The sequence below is a fragment of the Pyrgilauda ruficollis genome, unplaced genomic scaffold (genome assembly GCF_017590135.1).
Source record: "Pyrgilauda ruficollis isolate IOZ18807 unplaced genomic scaffold, ASM1759013v1 scaffold51, whole genome shotgun sequence".
In the NCBI taxonomy this organism is placed as follows: domain Eukaryota; kingdom Metazoa; phylum Chordata; class Aves; order Passeriformes; family Passeridae; genus Pyrgilauda; species Pyrgilauda ruficollis.
Genome location: NW_024526711.1, coordinates 1,358,941 through 1,378,444, shown reverse-complemented (window position 1 = coordinate 1,378,444; position 19,504 = coordinate 1,358,941). Strand labels below are relative to the sequence as shown.

Genomic DNA, 19,504 nt, shown 5'->3' with positions numbered 1-19,504 from the left:
AAATCAACACCACAGTTTTAACTGGTACAATAATAAAAAATTGAGTATTGTTTTTATCTGTATGGAGAGATGGAGGAAGTGCTTCTTATGTTTTATTCCAAAGCTTGTCCTTGAATTGAGTTGTAATGCAGCTTACTTTACAGATGTAAAGTAAGATTTAAGCTAACACATTTTAATTTATAATTTTTTGTAAAGCTTAAGAATGTATAGATTTAATTCGTGCTTATTTCTGTGGAAGTTTAAAATTAGTTTGTGTATGAAAAAGAGACTGATACCTGAAGTTACTGATGTTTGTGTAGCCCTCTGAGTGCAAAAACTGTTTTGTTTATCATGTGAAATAATTCGAATCCTGCACTTCAAAGAGAGATCTAATTCAATCTTCAGAGCTGCAAGCAGTGCCTCTCTATAACTTAGCATGAGCATTTGACTACTAAATAAGTATCCTTATTTAGGTATCTAATTTTTTTAAGTAATCATAGTTTTTGCATCTAATTTTTTAGGGTTCTAATTTTTTTAAAGTAATCATAGTTCACATCTTTTTGTTTTGTACTATTATGAGTCTTGAAAGTATTTTTATAGTGTGCTTTTAAATATGTATATATTTATAAAAGTTTTGTCAGAAACATTTTATTTGAGGTTTGCCATAATTGAGGAAACAGACATAAATTATACAACCAGTTACCAATCCTATGTATGATTTAGAGGATTTCAGTGAAGGCTGGAACTGTGGAATGTAAGTAAAAATCAGTGCCTTGTAAGGTAACTTTTTATTTTTCATTTAGCCCTGCCAGCCCTCCTGCTATGGATCTCAGAACCATCATGGAAATTGAAGAAAGTATGCAGAAATGTGGAACCATGCCAAAGGCAAATTCAAGGTGGGGACTGAGGTTCGATCTATAAAAAACCAAAATCTATAAAAAAGTGTGATAGGCCTAGGTTGTTATGAATTTACTTAGTGGTTTAGGCCATTCAGTTTAAAAAAAAGCAGGAGAAAAGTTGTCCTATTTGGTTTTGAACAGCTTTGTTTACTTCATTATGTTGTTTTTCTTTGAGCATACAAAATGTATCCCTTTATTTTACTCTAGTCTTTACTCAACTACTGCAAAAGAGCAAGTGAGCTAGTATCTTAAATAAGTGGCCTGTCCTGCTGAGCCTTTCTGTTTCTGACCTAAAAGAATTAATTCTTCTCCCTAAGACTTTGGAAATTACTTGTGCACAAGTACTGGATTTGACAAGTTCATTTCTTTACTTGCATTCTCTGACCTCTCCCAGAAACCATGTCTGGAAGTTAACAATTCTTCAGATGGAAGCAAGTGTGATTCCTTCTTGTAGAAGCATCCCAAAAGACACAGGGAAATAAATGTGCTTTTTTACAAGGCAGTGTGTTAAAGCTAGTGTTGTTTAAGTGGCAACATACGGAAGAGAAGACAAGAGGAAGTGACTCTCATGACCTTTCAGGTGTGGCTTTCTTATAAAGAAGAGTTAGGACAGTACTCGTGGAACCTGATAAAGGCTTGCTTGATAGATAGATTCAGAAACTGCAAACAAAACAGCCAAGACTGAAGAATCCAAATAGCTTAGAAAAGAAAATTTTTACAGATAGAGAAAATGGCTCTATGCTGTTGTATACATTTTTTTAATAGATGAATATTTTTGGTTTAAGGGAGCTAAGCTTGACAGTCTCTAAAAAAATCACAAGATTAGAAAATAGTCTTCATCTGGTGGTAGTCCTCTTTTGATGACTTGTTTCCTACTCTGCATGTTTTCATTTATGGACATCTGTGTGAAGAATATTTCTATGATATTTTCTTTCTGTCACTCTTGATATTAATTGATCCTTTTTTTTTTTTTTTTTGCTTCTCAGCCATCTGAGCCCTTGTTACCCTCTTGCCTTTTGGCACTCTAAGCAAAGTATTTTTGTTTAGGAAATAAGTTATTTCTCAGTTTAATTTGCAGGTTTAAAGGTGAGTCATCTCAAAGGACATGGATCTTACAACTTCTTTCTTTGCAATGTCCATTCACAGCAGAATGGTGTCTCATGGAATCAAGCTTTCTCAGAAGCAAAGGAAAATGATTGCCCTGGCAGCAAAAGATAATGGATCAGCTAGCAGCCCAGAGCCTACCACTCTAGTAACTGCACCACCTCCACCCACAAAAGTTGCAAAACTAGGAAATGTGTGGTATGTTATAAATCAAATATCAATTCTTTTTCTTTGGAGAGTTTTTACTTTGAATAGGAAGACTGAATTATTTGTATCTACATTTGGAAGTAGTCTAGAAATTCAAAGGGGGTAGGGAAATGCGGTGGTTGCAGTTTAACAGTTCTTTGAAATTTTGCTCTGAGTGAGAAGACTGCATCACATCTGGTCCTTTCCTGTGTACGATGTTGTATTTGCAGATGGTGTTCAAGTAAATCGTAGAAGAAGGAGAACTAGCTCTGAAACTTAATTAGGAAGAGGTTATTGCAAACCATTATGAATGTTGTTTTTTCTCTGTCAAAACCAAAGGAAAATGTTAGCCCTTCCTGGGGGAAGGTCTGGAATAACTTAGAACTGGAGCAAAATTGACCTAAATTAGGGATAACAAAACTAGGTGTCTCAGAGCTGGAGGGAGCATTGGATGCTTCTAGAAGTTTTTGTGGTGGAAGGATGCATAGAGGTTTAAAATTACTTTGAATGCTGATCACATACAATTTAAGGGTTTGAGTTAATATCATAGTATCAAATGCAAAAATAGTTTATTATCTATTCAGTGAATTAGGTTTATAACAAATGTAGTAAAGTGCTAGCCCAAGTCATACTTTGTTCTTCACTTTTACTGTTGGTATTGGATAAAAGCATAAAACATGTAGAAGTTTCAGCTATGTAAATTTAATGGGTTTGATTATCAGAGGATTAATACCTATTGGCATGCTCTAAGCATGAAGTAAATGTTCATTTAAAGTTAATTTAAGTAAATGTGGCCTTTTCTCCGGTTTTCCCTTTTCAAGAAGGTCTAGACTTTTATTGAAGATTACATTTGTACCGTTACCCTGGAAGAATTGTCAGTCTTCTCTCTCTGTAGCTTACTTGGTTGTACCTCAGTGGGAGCAAAGGTTTCAGCATACCCATCACAGTCACTCTTAAGCTTTCTGTCTTTTCAATTGATTTTCATCCATGTACAGCTAATACTAAAATTTAGGGGCTCATTTACTCCCCCGATCCCTTAAATTGGTTCTGATATAATATTGGGCAAAGCCCACAATTTTATTTTTAAGAGGAAAGACAATGAGTTGGTTTGCATTTAAGGATTCAGACTCTTCCTGATCTCTGAACAATAATTGAGACCTTGACAAGGTTTGCATGATTCATCTTCTGAAGTCTAGTGAGTGGATGAATTTGTGTCCTTAAAACTGGTCCTCTCAAATGCTTTGAAGAACATGCTACCTGCTTTACGCAGGTGATTTTGCAGGTCAAGCAGCAGGTTAATTATTTGCCTTAGCTAATGGGGGTGTCGCAGGGCTGTTACAGCTCTGAGGCTTAAAATTTGCTAGGACAAACTGATGGTTGAATCACATGTTAATGAGCACAGTAAACACTGAGTCATTCCATCCTTTATTATATTAAAAAAGTGATACTCTATCTACTATTTTTAATCTCACCACTAACGTTGTAATTATTCATAAAGGCAATTCCATATCAGAATTCTAAAAAATAAAGACAAAATTGTTTATTGAAATAAAATGAAGGTGAAGGAGACTCTCCATCCTTTTCTCAGGTGCCGTGGCAAAGTATGAAGTAAATCCTGAGGCACCTGATGTCTTCTTTGCCTCGGTCTTTAATAGTAAGATGAGTCATTCTCCAAGTACCCAGACCCATGGGCTGGAATGAATCCCCTATAATCCAAAGGGAATTATGTGCTATATGATGTGCTACACCTCTTAGACACACACAGCTCCATGAGGCTGGATGGGATCAACCCAAGGGTACTAAGGGAGCTGGTGAAGGTGACCACTGAGCCACTCTAAATCATTTGCCAGCAGCCCTGGTCAAATAGAGAGGGCCCTGGTGTTTGGAGGTGAGCCAAAATGACACCCATCTAAAGAAGGATTGGAAGGAGAGTGTGGGGAACTATGGGCCTGTCAGCCTGACCTCAGCTCCAGGGAGGCTCACGGGGCAGATCATCCTTAGTGCCTTAACATGGCATATGCAGGACAACCAGATGGTCAGGTCTAGCCAGCATAGATTTAAGAAAGGCAGGTTCTGCCTGAGCAGTTTGACTTATTCATACTATTCATCTCCTTTCTGATAGATAATTCTTTACCTATTGAGTGTTATTTAAACTGCAAACTGCCTATGAATTCTTCCTTGCTTTTAAAAAGCAAATAAAGACTGATTTTTGAATATCCCTCGATAAATGTCTCCAAAAAGTATATTGTGCTCTTAAGGTTCTGATTAAACCGTTTTTGGAAAGAGCTGGGCCTACTGTGTTACACAAACCATCTTAGATGGAAAGGCTAGGGTATATTTCAGGAGGATGGAATCCAATCTAACACTCATGTGGTCACTGTGCGTGATTCCACAAGTTCCTCCTGCGTTCCTCTGGCTGCCGATCTGGAAAATGCCAGTAGCTCAAAAGTTCAAGCACAGAACCAGTGGGAGCTATATGAAGTGTTAAAATTAGGCCTTGCTGCTGGAAGAAAGCATTTATTGAATAAACTTCAAGCTGCTTTAGGCAAGTGATCAATTATTTGATTGCCCCTACTAGTTGTTCAAAGTATTTTTGTGTGTAAGGTAGAATGGTTGTTACTCATTTACTCTAATATTGTATTTGCAGAGTTAGTCTGTAAATTCACAGTGGACTATTAATCGACTGCATTTGGCAGTAGATTGAGCTTTCCACGCTTTCAGTATAGTGAAAGCCATAGAACTTGTGTTCCAGTGAAATCAGATATTCAACTTGGATGTTGAATGCAGTGAAGCACACTTGCCAGAAGGGTGTGGGACCTTCTGGGTTTTTTTGGTTGACTGAAAGTCTGTCATGCACTATATCCTATCTTTTCCACCAAGAGAAACCTCCAGTTTCACAGTTTTTTGGGAAACTGAACCTTTGTTTCTTCCTTTGAAGAAAACTGAAAATTAGAAGGGAAAGATAAAGTGCTGCTCTAGTAATACTTTGAAAAAATGTCTAAAGTTAACTGCATGTTAACTTTATTAGTTCTCTAAACCTACTTTGATCGAGGAAGTGGGAGTGTTGCTTACTTGTTTTGGGCCTTTTTTAAGCTCAAGAGAGTCTATGGCTTTTCAAGACCAGAGGCATGATGAAATTTGAAGTCTCTCTTGAGAACTAAAAATTGTGTATCCTGATGTCTACGTTGTCAGTTTGACAGTATTCCACCTTATACTTAACATCAGCTGTTTTGGAACTCCATGCTTTGATGGTTTGCAGTTACATCTTAGAGAAACATAGTCATATTCATAATCTTTTAAGAAAAAAAGTATAAATTAGTTTTTCTAATTTTACAAATTACATAAAAATGTCAATACATCAGACAGGATAAGCTGAAATTTAGAGTTTTTACATGTTAGGAATATTTTGTACCACTTTTCAGACAAATCATTTTAAGCCACAAATAATTGTTTTGGTAGGTTCACAAACTGAGAATGACACAGTTGATTTTTTTGGGAGATGTTGTTTGTGTGTTGTGTTTTTTTTGGCTCTCTGTTACAAGTGGATCTGATTGCAGTACAGAATTTTCATGGAAATGGGTAAATCAAATCAAAGTAGGCTACTTTTAAATGTTGCTAGCAGAAACAGCTTCTGTGACAGCAGATCCCATGGACCATATGCCTACTCAGTCGAATAGGTTTGAGGGAGCTCTGGTCAAACACTTGCCTGAACTTCTGTGTGCCAGCTGGTGGTAGGAATACAGGATGGGCAAAATGGCTCTGAGCCCCTGTAGCTGGAGGTTCCCATTCTGCTTTCTGTCTTCTGTGCTGCTTATCCAATATTTAAATAAAATAAAAGGATCCAAACTTAAGCCAGGATGGTTTAATATCACACATCATACATAGATTTCAGGCTCTTTTGTTGTAACATTTCAGATACAATGTTACACTTCTAAAATTCCTTCTTCTTTGTTACCTCAAATTGTGTCCCACCTAGATGTAGCTTTAAAGTCTTTGACTTGAGATGCTGCTCTTCTTGTGGCAGTTGCACAAACAATTGGCATTGTATAAAAAGCTTGTTTTACTTCTGTAGTCTTTATGAAGAATTAATTCCAAAGCCTTGATAGGTAAGAGAAGGACTCATGGTAACTGCCTTGAATTCTGTAAATAAAAAGGTTTTGAGTTTGGAAAGTGTTAATGATACCCAAGATGCTAAATTGCTATATTTTCTTACTGGTTTGTTTTTGAAAGATAATATGCAGGCTCTAATTCAGTAACTTGTGCTTGGACAAGTAAAGTAAAATTAAGGATATCAGTTTTATTGAACTTCACTGTGGATTAAGGGATTTATAGAGCCTCAAGCAGGTATGAGTAACTCATTCAGTATTTTGGGAAGAAAAGATCAGCTGTACTTGACTTTCATGGTGGTCAACTGCCTGTGTTAGACCAACAGTATCTGGAGCATTGTAATTTGTGAGAATACTTTTCAAGGACTAGCAGTGTTAGAAAAGGTACAGCTTGTCTAAGATAAGTCATCTATGAAAAAATAAATTGCTTTATAAGAGGATGAGGTGGGGGGAATAGGTGGAGGGGTGGGGTTTACTTTTTTTTTTTAGTTTTATTTTAATGAAATTTCAAAACTTCTGGCTTCCTCTGTTTTCACAGATATTTATTTCCTGTTCTTTATCTATATGACCCAAGATGACTTATTTTAAGAGATGAGGTCTAGCAGGATAATGGTAGTATACAAAACCTAAGTAACAGTGTATTTTTAGTAATAAATGTATTTTTATTTGTATATTTAAGTAGAAAGGCCTCTTTGCCTCTGAATCACAGAATAATATGGGATCTTGGAAAATGCAAGTACCAAGTGCATTTGTTTTGTTTCATTTGTTTCTAAAAAAGGTCATCTTCATTACATTCTGCTTTGCCAAAGTCATTCCGTGATCTTGTGATGGAAGAAGAAAAATGTATGAGTGTGAATAATTCACCTGGTACTGGTACTAAAAGATGCGGATATAAAGGAAATGAGGATGCATCTTTCCAAAACACCATAAGGTAAGAATGCGGTTTTTTTTCTGATTGGTCAACCATTGTACAAGAAGCATAATGACCTGCAAATTCTGCTGAAATAAGAATAAAATTGTCATTTAAAAAGAGCATTCTTTTGATGATTCTATTAATAAGATTTTATGAATGAAATATTCTTAAGAATAGAAAGCTTAAAGACTTAAGCAATTTAATGCCACTGATAATACTTTGTTTGAGTTTCAAAGTGTTTGTATCCATATAGAGGGATACATACATGTTTATATATATATATGTAAATTTCAGGTTCCAAACAAAACAAATCTGAATTTGTTTGCATATATATCTATGTATAAAGTGATAAACCAGTATTTTCTAACCTCTGCAGTAATTAGATACTCATGAGCATTCAGATATGGCATCCATTAAACATTTTGCTACGGAGTATTTCTATGTAACCACTAAGTGAATAAAACTATTCAAACACAGTTTTGGCATTTCCTAATCTGAGTTTTCTTATAAGATGACTTTATTGTTTAAGTGCAGTTTTTAGTGGATTAAGCAGGCTTATGGAAACATTGATGCACTGGTTATGTCTGTCAATTATAATTACTGTGGGGCTACAGTTCTCAGGACAAAAATTAGGTACACGTGAATTATATCTCTAGTTATTAGACAATATTGCTCTTTGGTCAAAATGTTGTAGCCATGTATCCTCTTGCTACCCCCAACAGAATTGCTGTTCTGGGTTAAAATAACTGCTTAAGCTGAGGAAAGAATCTCATCCTTATTCTTGAAGGTCTGAACTGAAGGACTGAACTGCTCACCCGCCTGCATCTCTCCTCCCAAATAACAGTAACTTTGAATGCTACATGTTTCAAATATATTTACAAAACAGAGAGCCTGAAAATCTTACAGACTCTGCCACCTACTCTCTGGAGGCACTGCAGACCAGCTGACCCACAGTGGTAGGGAACCCAAGTGTGACAGGACAACTGGCTGGCTGGTGACTTCCCTAGCAAAGGCACAGCCCCAGTGTGCCAGAGGGAGGTGAGCAGTGCAGGCTTTGTGGCAGAAACCTGGATGAGCCACAGTCAGTGAGCACAGACCGGTGCATTGGCATCAGGCAAGGATGATGTCAAACCTGCAAATCAAGTCAGGGTCAGGAACAGCAAAGCTGGGCTTGGCCATAGCTGCAGCATAGCTCAAGAAAGGCCTGAGGGACTGAGCTTAAATTAAGCTCTTGAGTAAAGAGGAGGAGCTTCTGTAATCCTTCACACAACTCTTCTTACAACACAACTTTAGAGCAATCTGACTCAAGTTTACGCAGCTGTGCTGAGGGAGAAGTTTGCAGGGCTGTTGGTGCACAAGGAGCTGTGTCATTATCTGGCTGGTTTTTTTATGAGCTCCTGTTCCTCCAATAACTGACTCCTCTGTGAGGAAAAGAATGATCTGCTGGGCGTCACTTTTGGTTGTTCAACTTGTGTTTCACTAGGACAGAAGTAGTACATGTTTTACTGCTATATAAAGAATAAAATGAGGATAGAAATGTAGGAACATTGTGTGTGGGATAGTGTCTGAGGAGAGAGGTAGGAGGCATTTGGAGTGTGTGTGATGAGGAGGCATTCCTCAAAAACAGAGTGATAAAACTGAAGTTACTGTGGTGAGTGGAGGTGTGGGGATATGAAACACAAATCTGTAGAACAGGTATTGTTCATTTTGTTGCTAGGACAAGAATAAAACTTTTCATCATATGGGTGATGCCAGGGGCTGGTAGTAAGAGAATTTGCACTAGATGCTATTATTAGCTTTACCACAACAGCTCTGTAATCTTCATAAAGTCATTTCTTTTCCTTTTGCATTGCCCTGTCTCACCTGTACAGTCTGGCCAGTCTACATGCTCTCAAAGTGGGCTATTTGAGCTGAATCCCGGTCTAATACATTAAATGTCTGAAGATGATACATTAAGCTAGTGGAAGCCTAGTAGATGGCTAAATTGACTATCATCACTTCAAAAAGATGGCCCCTCCAAAGCGATTTCAGGTTGTTTTTGAATTGTGTCTGAAGATGCTTATTCTTTTCTAGTAGGTGTAAAGACCCTAGGTCACTGTTCCTCCATCTGAAACTTAGGAGTAGAGTTTCTAGTTTGAGGTAATTTTAGTTTTTGACTGTACAGTTTTGTCACAGTAGGCTCTGATTTTTTACCTGTGGCATTTAAGGGCTATTTATGTGAAGATTAATTATCTACACCCTTACCCCTTCCTTTTTAAGGGGAGGAAATTACACAGGCATAGAGCATAAGCAATCCTCATCTTTTGATTTCAGACTTGGTGATGGGACACTGAAAGTACTTACATGACTTAATGTTCCTGCTTTGTCTTCCTCCTTTGGATGAACTGTGCACTAATTAAAGTGACAGTTTTCTCTTATATATCTGGCTGAGGGTATTTTGGATGGTGATGTAAACATTCTTCTATTACTAACACATTCCAATTTTTGCAGTACAGATTTTTTTTTTTAGGTAAACCATATTATGAATTGTGGTGATTTGAACTGCATTTAATCCAGAGGCAGATCATTCCAAGAGATGGGGAATGTGGATGTGGCTGTGTTGTTTCCAAGGGCACCTCCGCCTTGGGAGTTATGCTGTGCATGTGTAGCTCATAGTCCAAGCTAAAAGCATAGGCCTGACATGACTTAACTTAGTTGTGGCAGCCTGAGTTGTCTTCGCGGCGTTACTCCAGGGAGCAGTGAAGCGTCTTAGTGGAAACAAGTATTTGCGGCTTTGTGTGGGAATGGCCTAGTTCTGTCGTGGCTAATAATGAGCTGATGTGTAGCTCATGACTCAAATGGTATAGCAAAACCCAGGAGGGTTCTGCAGGAGACCAGGCTTTGTGTTCTTTTCCTGGGAGCAGTTATTAGATCAGGGAGGCACCAAACCTGACCTGGCGAGTCAGGAACAAATACTCAAGAAACACTAGGGAGCTGAGGGCTGGGACCTTTTGGTGGCTGCACGAGAGTCATGGCAAGTTCAGCCAACTGAGTTAATCAGTTTGGTTCAGTACTGATGATACTTGGCTGGTTTATTTCCATGCAGAACCATTTATGTGTCTGCATCAGTCTTAATTTCTAAGACTTCCAGATTTCCAAGTTTATATTTTTGTGGCTCTTTTTCCATTTTTCTGTATATGCTAGCTTCACATTTCCTGTGTATTCCATTTCTAGTCATTTTGATGCCAGCTGAGGAATTAATTTAGCATGTTGAAATATCTGCAGTTGATTTAATATCTGGACTGAGTGTCTCGTTAGCAAGAAACATAGATGTACGTATGTACCAACAGCTTTGAAATACCTGGACTTCTTCCTACATTTAAAGCCCCATTGGCTTTAAATTAGGGGGATGATATAGGTATCTACTTACCTTTTAATTGATCAGTAGAGTATGCTGTGATGCTGGAGCTATTAATTCCAGTTTTGGGAAATTCCTGTTTGAGGTGATTTTTTTTTGGTTGTTATTTGGGAGTTTTGGCTTGTTTGTTTGTATAGAAGTCATCAGATTTGTTAAGTGTAACAATCCAGATGGGCTCATTTATAGCAATGCTGTGAGTTCTTTGGATTGGGAATGGAAAGAAGAGTGTAGCTGTCAAATCGGGTACTGTGAAATGTGCTGGATGGTGAGTATTATTAAAGCAGGTGGAAAAAGAGATGAAATTGAGAGTTAATATCAGTATAAAAGCACAGAAAGCTGCCTTCATCTCTTCTTTGTCTTCCTTTTCTTTGGTTCTTTTCTGCTTTTCAGTGTTGTTATCTTTAAGTTCAGTAAAAGCCTTGAAGACTTGCAGGGATGGGGCATCCACAGCTTCCCTGGGGGACCTGTTCCAGTGCTTCACCTTCAGAGTGAAGAACTTCCTCCTAATATCTAAACTAGACCTGCACTCTTTCAGTTTGAAGCCTTGTCCTGACACTACTATGTGCTTGTAAAATGTCCCTCTCCAATTTCTTGCAGGGTCCCTTCACGTATTGGAAGGCAACAGTTAAGTCACTCTGAAGCCTTCTCTCTTCTAGGCAGAACAAACCCAATTCTCTCAGCTTTTCCTTGGATGGAGAGGTGCTCCATACCTCATCTTGGTGGTCTGCTCTGGACTTGCAGCAAGGTCCATGTGGTTTTTTGTGCTGAGGACCTCAGAGCTGCATACAGCTAAGAAATAGTGCCCTGCTTTGAAATCACAGAATAATTTTGGTTCTGTAGTTTAGCCTCCTACTAAAGTAAGTGAAAGTAGAACATGTTACTCAGGACCTGGTCTGGTTGAGTTGTGACTGCTTCCAAGTGTGAAGATATCTCAGACTTTTTGTGCAACATGTTTCAGTGGATAATCATCTTTGTATAATATTTTTATTTTTCCTTTTATCTATCTGGGATTTACTATTCTGCCTCTGGTGTATGTTGCCTCTAATCTGTCATTGTGCACCTCTAAGAAGATTCTTGATTCATCTTTTCTCTGTCCTTCAGTTAAGTAGTTGAAGACAGCAGAGAATCTCCCCTTTGCTGCCTCCCTTTAGGATTAACAAAACACATTCTTCAAAATCCTGGACTTGTTCCAACCTGACAGCATCCTTCTTGTATTGTGGAGCCCAAAATTGAGTCTGATACTCTGTAGGTAGATGAAGAAATACAACATAAAGGGGAGGAATCACTTCCTCTGCCTGCCTTGCTACAGTATTGCTAGCACAGCCTGTGTCTGCTGCAGAGGCACTTGCTGGTAACTTCTTCCACTTGTCAGCCAGGACCCTGCAGGTTCTGGTTTCTCTCTGCTGCTTTCTAGCCAGTCAGTCCTGGCCTCTACTGCCTCGTCTTCCAAATACAGGACTTTGCACTTGCCCGTGAAATTTATTGGTTCTCAGTTGCCCATTTTTCCAGCCTCTTGAGGGCTTCTGAAAGGCAGCCTGGCATGCAGAATGTGCACCATCCCCAACCGCTCCACAGCCAGCTGTGGCCTGCTGAGGGTCTGTTCTGTTCTATTGTGTTCTACCAAAGATGCTTAACAGGATTGGTTCCAGTATCAGTCCCTGAGGACCCCCACTAGTTGGTTTCCCCTTGGACTTTGTACAGCTAATCCATTTCCAGACCATTTTCCACCCATCTCGTAGTCCATTTACTCAGTTCATATTTCTCAGACTGAGTACAAAGATGCATGACCTGGCAATGTGCATTTTTTGTTTTGTGGGAAGAATTATGTTTTGTGACAAAAAGCTCAACACAATTAATTTAAATTCATTTTTGATGATGGATGTTGGATTTCAGATATTTTGAGATCTTGCCCTTACTACTTAGCAGTAGGAATCATGTTTTTTGTTATCCTTGGAATTGTGTTCTGGGGAAAATATTTCAGAGAGAGAACTTGGTAGTTACTGGAATTCTCTTAACTTTCTATAGATTTTTTTCTGTTTTATCCAAGAGCTTGTGGTCACTTACAAAGGATTACCAAAGTATTAAAGAAAATTGAGAGTGATTTATTGAAATAGCAACACCCTTAAGAGTTGTTTGCAGAGCCATAGAATAATTCAAAAAACGTTTTCCAGCATGTCACATTATGCTGTAACACTTTTTTAAGGTTCTGGAAATTGCAAAACTATCCTGTCAAAGATAGGTATCAAGTAGTGACAATAGGGTCCTTTCTTCCTACTGGTGTAAGATTTTTCTGACAAATATACTTGTCTCTTAGTGAATACAGAGTAACAAATGTGAAATTGTTTTTGTTGAGAGGTTAACATTTTGCAGCTGAATAAAATATCTTCCTGTTGGCAACTATATAAATATTTCCAGATTCATTTTTCTATTCTGTTAATTTTAGTTTTACGCTGTTCTTGTGAATGTGAGAGGTAGTTACAGGATATGTACTGAAAGTCCATCATTTCTGGGTTTACACTCAGAGAATTTACTCTCATAAGATTGTAGCACTGACTCTTTTGCATGAAACACTTTGAATGCAGGACAGTTCAGTTTTTTATCTTGAATTTTTATCTTTTTAACTTGAATTTTTTGTTCTTTCATATTAATTGTGAACTTTTATAGGTAGTGTTTTTATTGCATAACTCAGTTGGCCAATTTCCATGTAAAAAAGCAAAAGAGCCTTTTTTTTTTTTTTTTAAATAATCAGAAATGAAACTCCTTTTTTCAAATCCTCAAATGTTAGGAAATGCCAGAATTAATGCCCAAGATGAAATTCCATTAGGGTCTGGTAGTTAGAAATGAGAATCAGTGTCCCTTTCAGTCTCAGTATCACACTTAAAAACAAATTCCACATTATATCTTAATGCCTTTCCTCTGTAAAAATCCTACACGTTTGTTGTAATTTCCTACTGCAATTTTGTATTTCACAATATGATGTAGGACAGTGCTCTGCCAATGACTTTTTCTTTCCTTTCCTACCTCTCTCTAGGTGCAACACTAGAAGTAACCCAGGTCTGGAGGACCATGTTCTGGATTCTCCACAGCTGGAGAGTCATAAGTAAGTTTGGTAATGGCTTAGGTTCTGGAACTTTTTTACTGTGTGTTGTGCTGACCTTGATGTTGCCTCATAATGTTGCTTGGTTTTTTGATTTTTTTTTTTTTTTTGCAGTCCTTGGTCAGCAGCCTCACCAGCCAACTCTCCTGTGATAGCACCTGTCATGTTCTCAGCTATTGTAGAGGAAGAACTCCAGCAAGAAGCTGCTCTTATTAGGAGCAGAGAAAAACCTTTGGCGTTGATCCAGGTAAAGGGCTAAGTTACTGCTGCTCTAAAGTAACATGAGGAGTTTCCAGTGGCTCTTTCAGAGATCAGTTATTAGTATTAATTATGTATTAGTACATGTCATTTACATAATAATATTAAATATAATTTAATAATAACTTCACATTGCTATTTGATAAGGGCTGTTAAAGTCAAAATGGATGAGTCTGTGATAAATGTATTTGCAGCATCAGAGAATGGTTGAGTTTGGAAATTGTCTAATCCAAACCCCTGCTCAGAGCAGGTTTAGAGCAGGTTTCTCAATACCAGGCAGCCTTTTATTATCTGCAAGGATGAAGACTAATAGCCTCTCTAGAAAACCTGTTCCAGGGACCACTCTCACATGAAAAAAGATTTTTAAATGCAATTTTCTGTTTTCAGTCTGTGCCCATTGCCTCTTCCATCTTTGGGTATCACTTAGAAGAGTGTGGGTCAGTTGTCTTTACTCTCTCCTAGCAGATATTTATACACTTTGATAAGATCACCCTAAGCCTTCTTTTATCCACGTTAAATAAGTTCAGTGTGCCTGGCATCTCCTCAGTGTCAGATGCACTGGGCTCTTAATCATTTTTATGCCATGTCACTGGACTGTTCATTATATCCATGTTTCTCTTGTACTGGGAGGTCAAGAAGTGGACCCAGCACTTCAAGTGTGTCTTACCAGTGCTGGGTAGAGAGAAAGTATCATCTCTCTCATTTTTCTGGCAGTGCTGCCCCTCATAGAGCACAGGAGGCTGTCACTCTTCTTTGCAGTATAAATGCACTGCTGGCTAAAAGGCTAAATTGTCCACCAGGACCCCAGCTCCTTTTATGCTAGGCTGCTTTCCAACTTTTCAGCTCCCAGTGTGTACTGGTGTCTGGAGTTTTTCTTTCCAGGAGCTGGATTTTGTGTTTCCCTTTCTTGAACTTCATGAGATTCCTTGTAGCCCATTTCTTCAGCATTGTCTGGGTCTCTCTGGCAGTACAGCTCTCTGGTGTATCAGCCACTCCTTCCCATTCTCTACTGCTTGCAACCTTGCTGAGGGTGCACTGTGTCTCTTCCTGTGGGTAGTTGATGATGTTAAACAGTACTGGCCCTAGTCTCAGTGTTGGTGTGGTGGACTTTGTGCCACTGGTCACAGCCCTTTGAGATCATCAGTTCTGCCACTTTTCAGTCTGTCTCACATATGAGGTCTGTTCTTAAGCTTGTCCACTTAAACTCTTAGTTAAAACTTAAGCTATACCATTTTCCCAGGAATCACCTAGTGGTCATTCAGATCCTCTTGCCCTTCTTGAAGGTAGGAATGACATTTGATTCCTTCTAGTCCTCAGGAATCAACCTTTCTTACAACAATTTTTCAAAGGTTTTTTTGAGAGTGGTCTTGCAGTTGTTTTGGCTGTCTCTGATCTCCTGGGCCTGGCTCTACTAGAGACATGATCTTTACACTTAAGACCAAGATGAAGGTCCCCAGCCTTTTCCATGTCTTTTTCATTCAGTAGTGGATCCATGTTGGGGTTTTTTTTTGCTGCTGTAGAAGCCTGTTTTGCTGCCCTTTATATTTCTTGCCAGATTTCAGTACAGATGGATTTGACTTTCTTAATTATTGTCCTGTGTGGTCACACAGTGTCTCTGTTTTCCTTCTTTGTTACTTTTCTCTGCTTCCACATCTTTTATACTTCCTTTTTGTTTGGGTTTTGTCAGGAATTAACTGTTGTTCTTTTCAGCTGTGCAGTTCTCCTGCCATTCTTACTTGGCTAGGAAGCTCATTGGCATGGCCTTTTCTTGAGCTTGGCAGAGGTGATCTTTAAACCAGAAGTCCTGGACCTTTCTTCTTTCTGGGGCCAAATCCCATTAATTTTTCTAAGCAGATGTCTTCATAGACTTCTCTTCTGAAGTACCAGGTTGTTTCCTATTTCTCTTGTTCCCAGCGTTCAGGATCCTGAATTCCAGCATCTCATTGTCATTGCAGCCAAGGCAGCCCTCAACGTTCACGTCCCTGATCAGTCTTTTTTTTTTTTTTTGGAGTATGAGATCCATCAGAATGTCTCCCTTGATCACCTCCTTCATCGCCTGTGTTAAGAATTTTTCACCAATGGGGAGACGTCTTAGAGTGTTTGTGTCCAACTCTCTTGCCTTTCCAGCAGATACCTTTCAAGGTACCTCAAGTTTCCTAGGAGGAGCAGGATCTGAAAACATGAGGTTTCTTCAAGCTGTCTGAAGAATGTATCATCTACTACTCCCTCCTGATTAGGAGGTCTGATGCATTCAAGACAAGTAAAGCCAGTTCACAACCATGCCTATGGTGTAAATGCAGACCTGACACTGACCTACATGCTCTTTTTTTCCTTTCAGATTGAGGAGTGTGCTATTCAAGACTTATTAGTCCACTACGAAGCTTTTGACAACCCTGAAGAATTTGTGACCGTTGAAAGGGCTCCACAGGGACCTATGGCAGCACCTATGTGGAACAAGCACTAATTTGTACTCTTCACAGTCCTCTCTTCCACAGTTCTCACAGCTGTATGTGCACTTTTGAAATTGTAATTCTTCTTACAAGTAAAACAGGACTGGAAGAATAGGAATCATGTAATTTTTAATATCAGCATTAAAACACTGCCCATAATCACTAGGTATTTGTTAGAGAGAATGAAATAATGTGTTCACTGTGTCCTTTACCCACAGTATCTATTGTATGTATGTTTTCACAGCATTTCTTTAATGACATCTAAAATTAGTAATGTTACGTGAGGCTGTAGATTGGGAATGTATTTGCTAATCTTAAGTTGTAAGGGTTTTTTGTTAAATTAACAGGTGAAAAACGAGTGTTTATTTTGTGATTTAACGTGGAATTGAATGTGCAGAATTAAACACCTTTAAAGTTTAGGGGTGTGTCCTTCAGACCTTTCTTGGAAATTGGGAATATTGGGAAAAAGTTTGTGCTTGAACTTGAACTGTAAAAGTACAGTTTGACAATGCAGTTTTTTTTAATTTATGTGTGCAAGTGCTGGTTCTCTGGTTGCTGTGGCCAGCGCGTTCCCCTGTTGTGCCCCTGGCTGTGCCCGGCCATGGCCTGTGCTTGGCTCAGCTGTGCATGTTTGTCACTGCTGTGAGTGAGCCCCGCCTTGGAGCAGCCAGCTCTGTCTTGAAGTAAAGCACACAGCTCAAGAGAACCTGGTGCCACTGAATTAGCCCATCTATAGTCTTACTCTAGTAAATATGGTATGGTTTTAGAGCCACTGTGTTTGGGGATGATTCACTTGAAATGCTGAGGAAATAAAAGATCAGTGTATATGTTGTTGAAGCTGTAGGGGCAGTGCTTGACTGGGAAATTTGCAAATACCTGAGCTGCAAAGATTATCATAGATGGCTTTCAATATTGTGTTCTGAAGTTCTCTGTGCCTGGTTGAAACAAATTTATAGATACTAAAAAAAAAAAAAGAAAAAAAAGGTAGCCTTATCTGCAATATTTTGTCTAGTTTGTCTTGTTTGTATAGGTGTGTTTGAACTTGTGCTTCCTCAGTAATATCAGTACTCATGAGCTCTGGAAAACTGGAATGGAGATCTACAGAAAATGAATGTAAAAAATTGATCACTGTGTGATAAAAGAATCTTGAAAAAAGTGATGTAGATATGTCTTAATGATTTCAGGTCAAGCTACACCAAAAAAATCCCCCACAAAAACTGTAAAAAAACACAATAAACCATAAAATCTTGATTTATACAAAGTTAGTGTACTTTTATGTGCTGTCTATATATCATCATTTATTAAGGTAACTAGAGTAATTGATAAGTATTTCTTTTGTGTCTGAAACAAGAACTGCAGACATTTTGGAGCTACACAGGCCAGGAAAGATGTAGGTTTTAATTCTGTTTCGAATTCTACTGGTAATTCTTTCACTAAACTGATGGTAATACTTGCATTAAGGATAAGGACTTTACTTTTGATGCACTAAAGGGTCTTAGGGCCTGCTGAAACTATCCTCTAGTTTAAAAGAAAGCTTATGTAATGTGAGAAATAACTGTAGAAGCAGCAGGCCTTTCCAGGTGGGAACTAATTTATTATCAAGTGTAAAATTATTATAAGTTTGCTAATTTGCTTTTTTTTTTTTTTTTCAAAATATGCCATTGAAAATCTCATTCTCCTGAAATTTTAAGAGGATTGATGTTTCCACCATGCCAAAGAGCTTGACTGCTTTCAGGTTGTGGTGTTACTGTCACAGTTTTTTTAGGCATCATCATGGGTTATATGTAATATTCATAAACAAAAGTGAGGAATGGTCAGTGTACCACTCTTCTGGCGTTGAAAACACTAAACTGCTGTGATTGAACAGCCTTGTTAAGGCTAAAATGTGTCACAGAAAACTGTCATTTTCTAGCTCAGATGCCCAACTTTGTGGTCTTGTTTCATTATGCCAAACACAAATTCAGCTCTAATCACATTTTGTCATTTCTGGGCTTGTTAACTCCTTTCACTTACACCAAAACAGGGTTGAATTCCCAGGCTCTAGTGAACATAATGCAGCACATCAGAGTTTGCAGTAATAAACAATATTTCACATATAGATTTTTAAGGTAAAGGAGATGCATTGCAGCTATTCAGTGTAAGAAGTATAATTTTAACAAAAGGATTCTAGTGAAGTATTTGTTTTATCTCAAAGACAAATGAACCATCCTCTGAAACAGTTTCCTTGAATAAGCATTTTGTCTTTTCTCCTTCATCATTCATTATCCCGAACTTCAGTAACTTTTTAAAAAATAGAGGGATAAGTAAAACTTGTGAATTTTCCTCCTTCAAATGGAGGAAAAAAAAACAATGTAAAATTTTAATAATACTGCACTACCTTCAGGACTTGCTGATACTGTATCAAGGCATTTGAGGAATGCATAACTTTTCTGCACTGTATTTTGAAATGAAAATGTAAGTAAAGTGGGAGACTTCAGTTGATTGTAGAATCTTTGCTACTTTTGTTCCTCAAGGATAGAGGTTGTTTTTAGTGACTAATCTGACAGTATTGTTGAATGAAATTTCCATATTAGGACTGATTGTGCAACCTTTCACAGAACAGCATTGACAAAAAAATTACCGAATTTCCTAATTTAGCTTTTGTTATAAATCTTGATGATACCTTCCTACTCTATGTTTTTTAACTGAATTCCCTATCCCCCACCCTGTGGTTAGCGTCATTTGTAGGTGGTGATAGGATATTTTAGCTGCATGTTTTAAAATGAACAATTTTGAATTTCAAATATGTCCATTTTTTTGTCCCCATACCTGCCCCTCCTTTTTTTTTTTTTTTTTTAATATGAAAAGAGCCTCTGAGCTCTTTTGACAACATTCAACTTGATTGTATTCATTGATTGTTCTGCAATTGAAATGTTCTTCTGCAGCTCCTTGGCAGCCTGAACTCTCCTCGTTATCCAAACAATTGCTAGCTCTGATGTAAAGGCAAGTCAGAACAGAACACTGCTTTGTTAGATCTTATTCTAAATATAAAGGTAAAAGATTTACACTGGAATAAATAATTTAAGCCCTTAATCCTTGATTTGCAGAATGTCACCAGAGACACTTTGTAGTAACC

At 38.0% G+C, this 19,504-nt stretch overlaps 1 protein-coding gene across 3 annotated transcripts in view; it reads left to right on the top strand.

Moving 5' to 3' along the window:
* The window catches only part of IBTK (inhibitor of Bruton tyrosine kinase), a 54,225-nt gene extending 36,575 nt beyond the window's left edge, over positions 1 to 17,650 (top strand). For 2 of the 3 annotated variants that reach the window (XM_041480359.1, XM_041480360.1), the window contains exons 24-29: positions 783 to 875; positions 2,025 to 2,180; positions 7,053 to 7,205; positions 13,616 to 13,684; positions 13,796 to 13,928; positions 16,278 to 17,650. In XM_041480359.1, the coding sequence (XP_041336293.1) occupies positions 783 to 875; positions 2,025 to 2,180; positions 7,053 to 7,205; positions 13,616 to 13,684; positions 13,796 to 13,928; positions 16,278 to 16,403 (730 nt within the window). In that variant the 3' untranslated portion in view covers positions 16,404 to 17,650. The remainder of the gene's footprint in view (positions 1 to 782; positions 876 to 2,024; positions 2,181 to 7,052; positions 7,206 to 13,615; positions 13,685 to 13,795; positions 13,929 to 16,277) is intronic. The other variant, XM_041480361.1, reaches the window with a different exon arrangement.
* Positions 17,651 to 19,504: the final 1,854 nt, after the last annotated feature.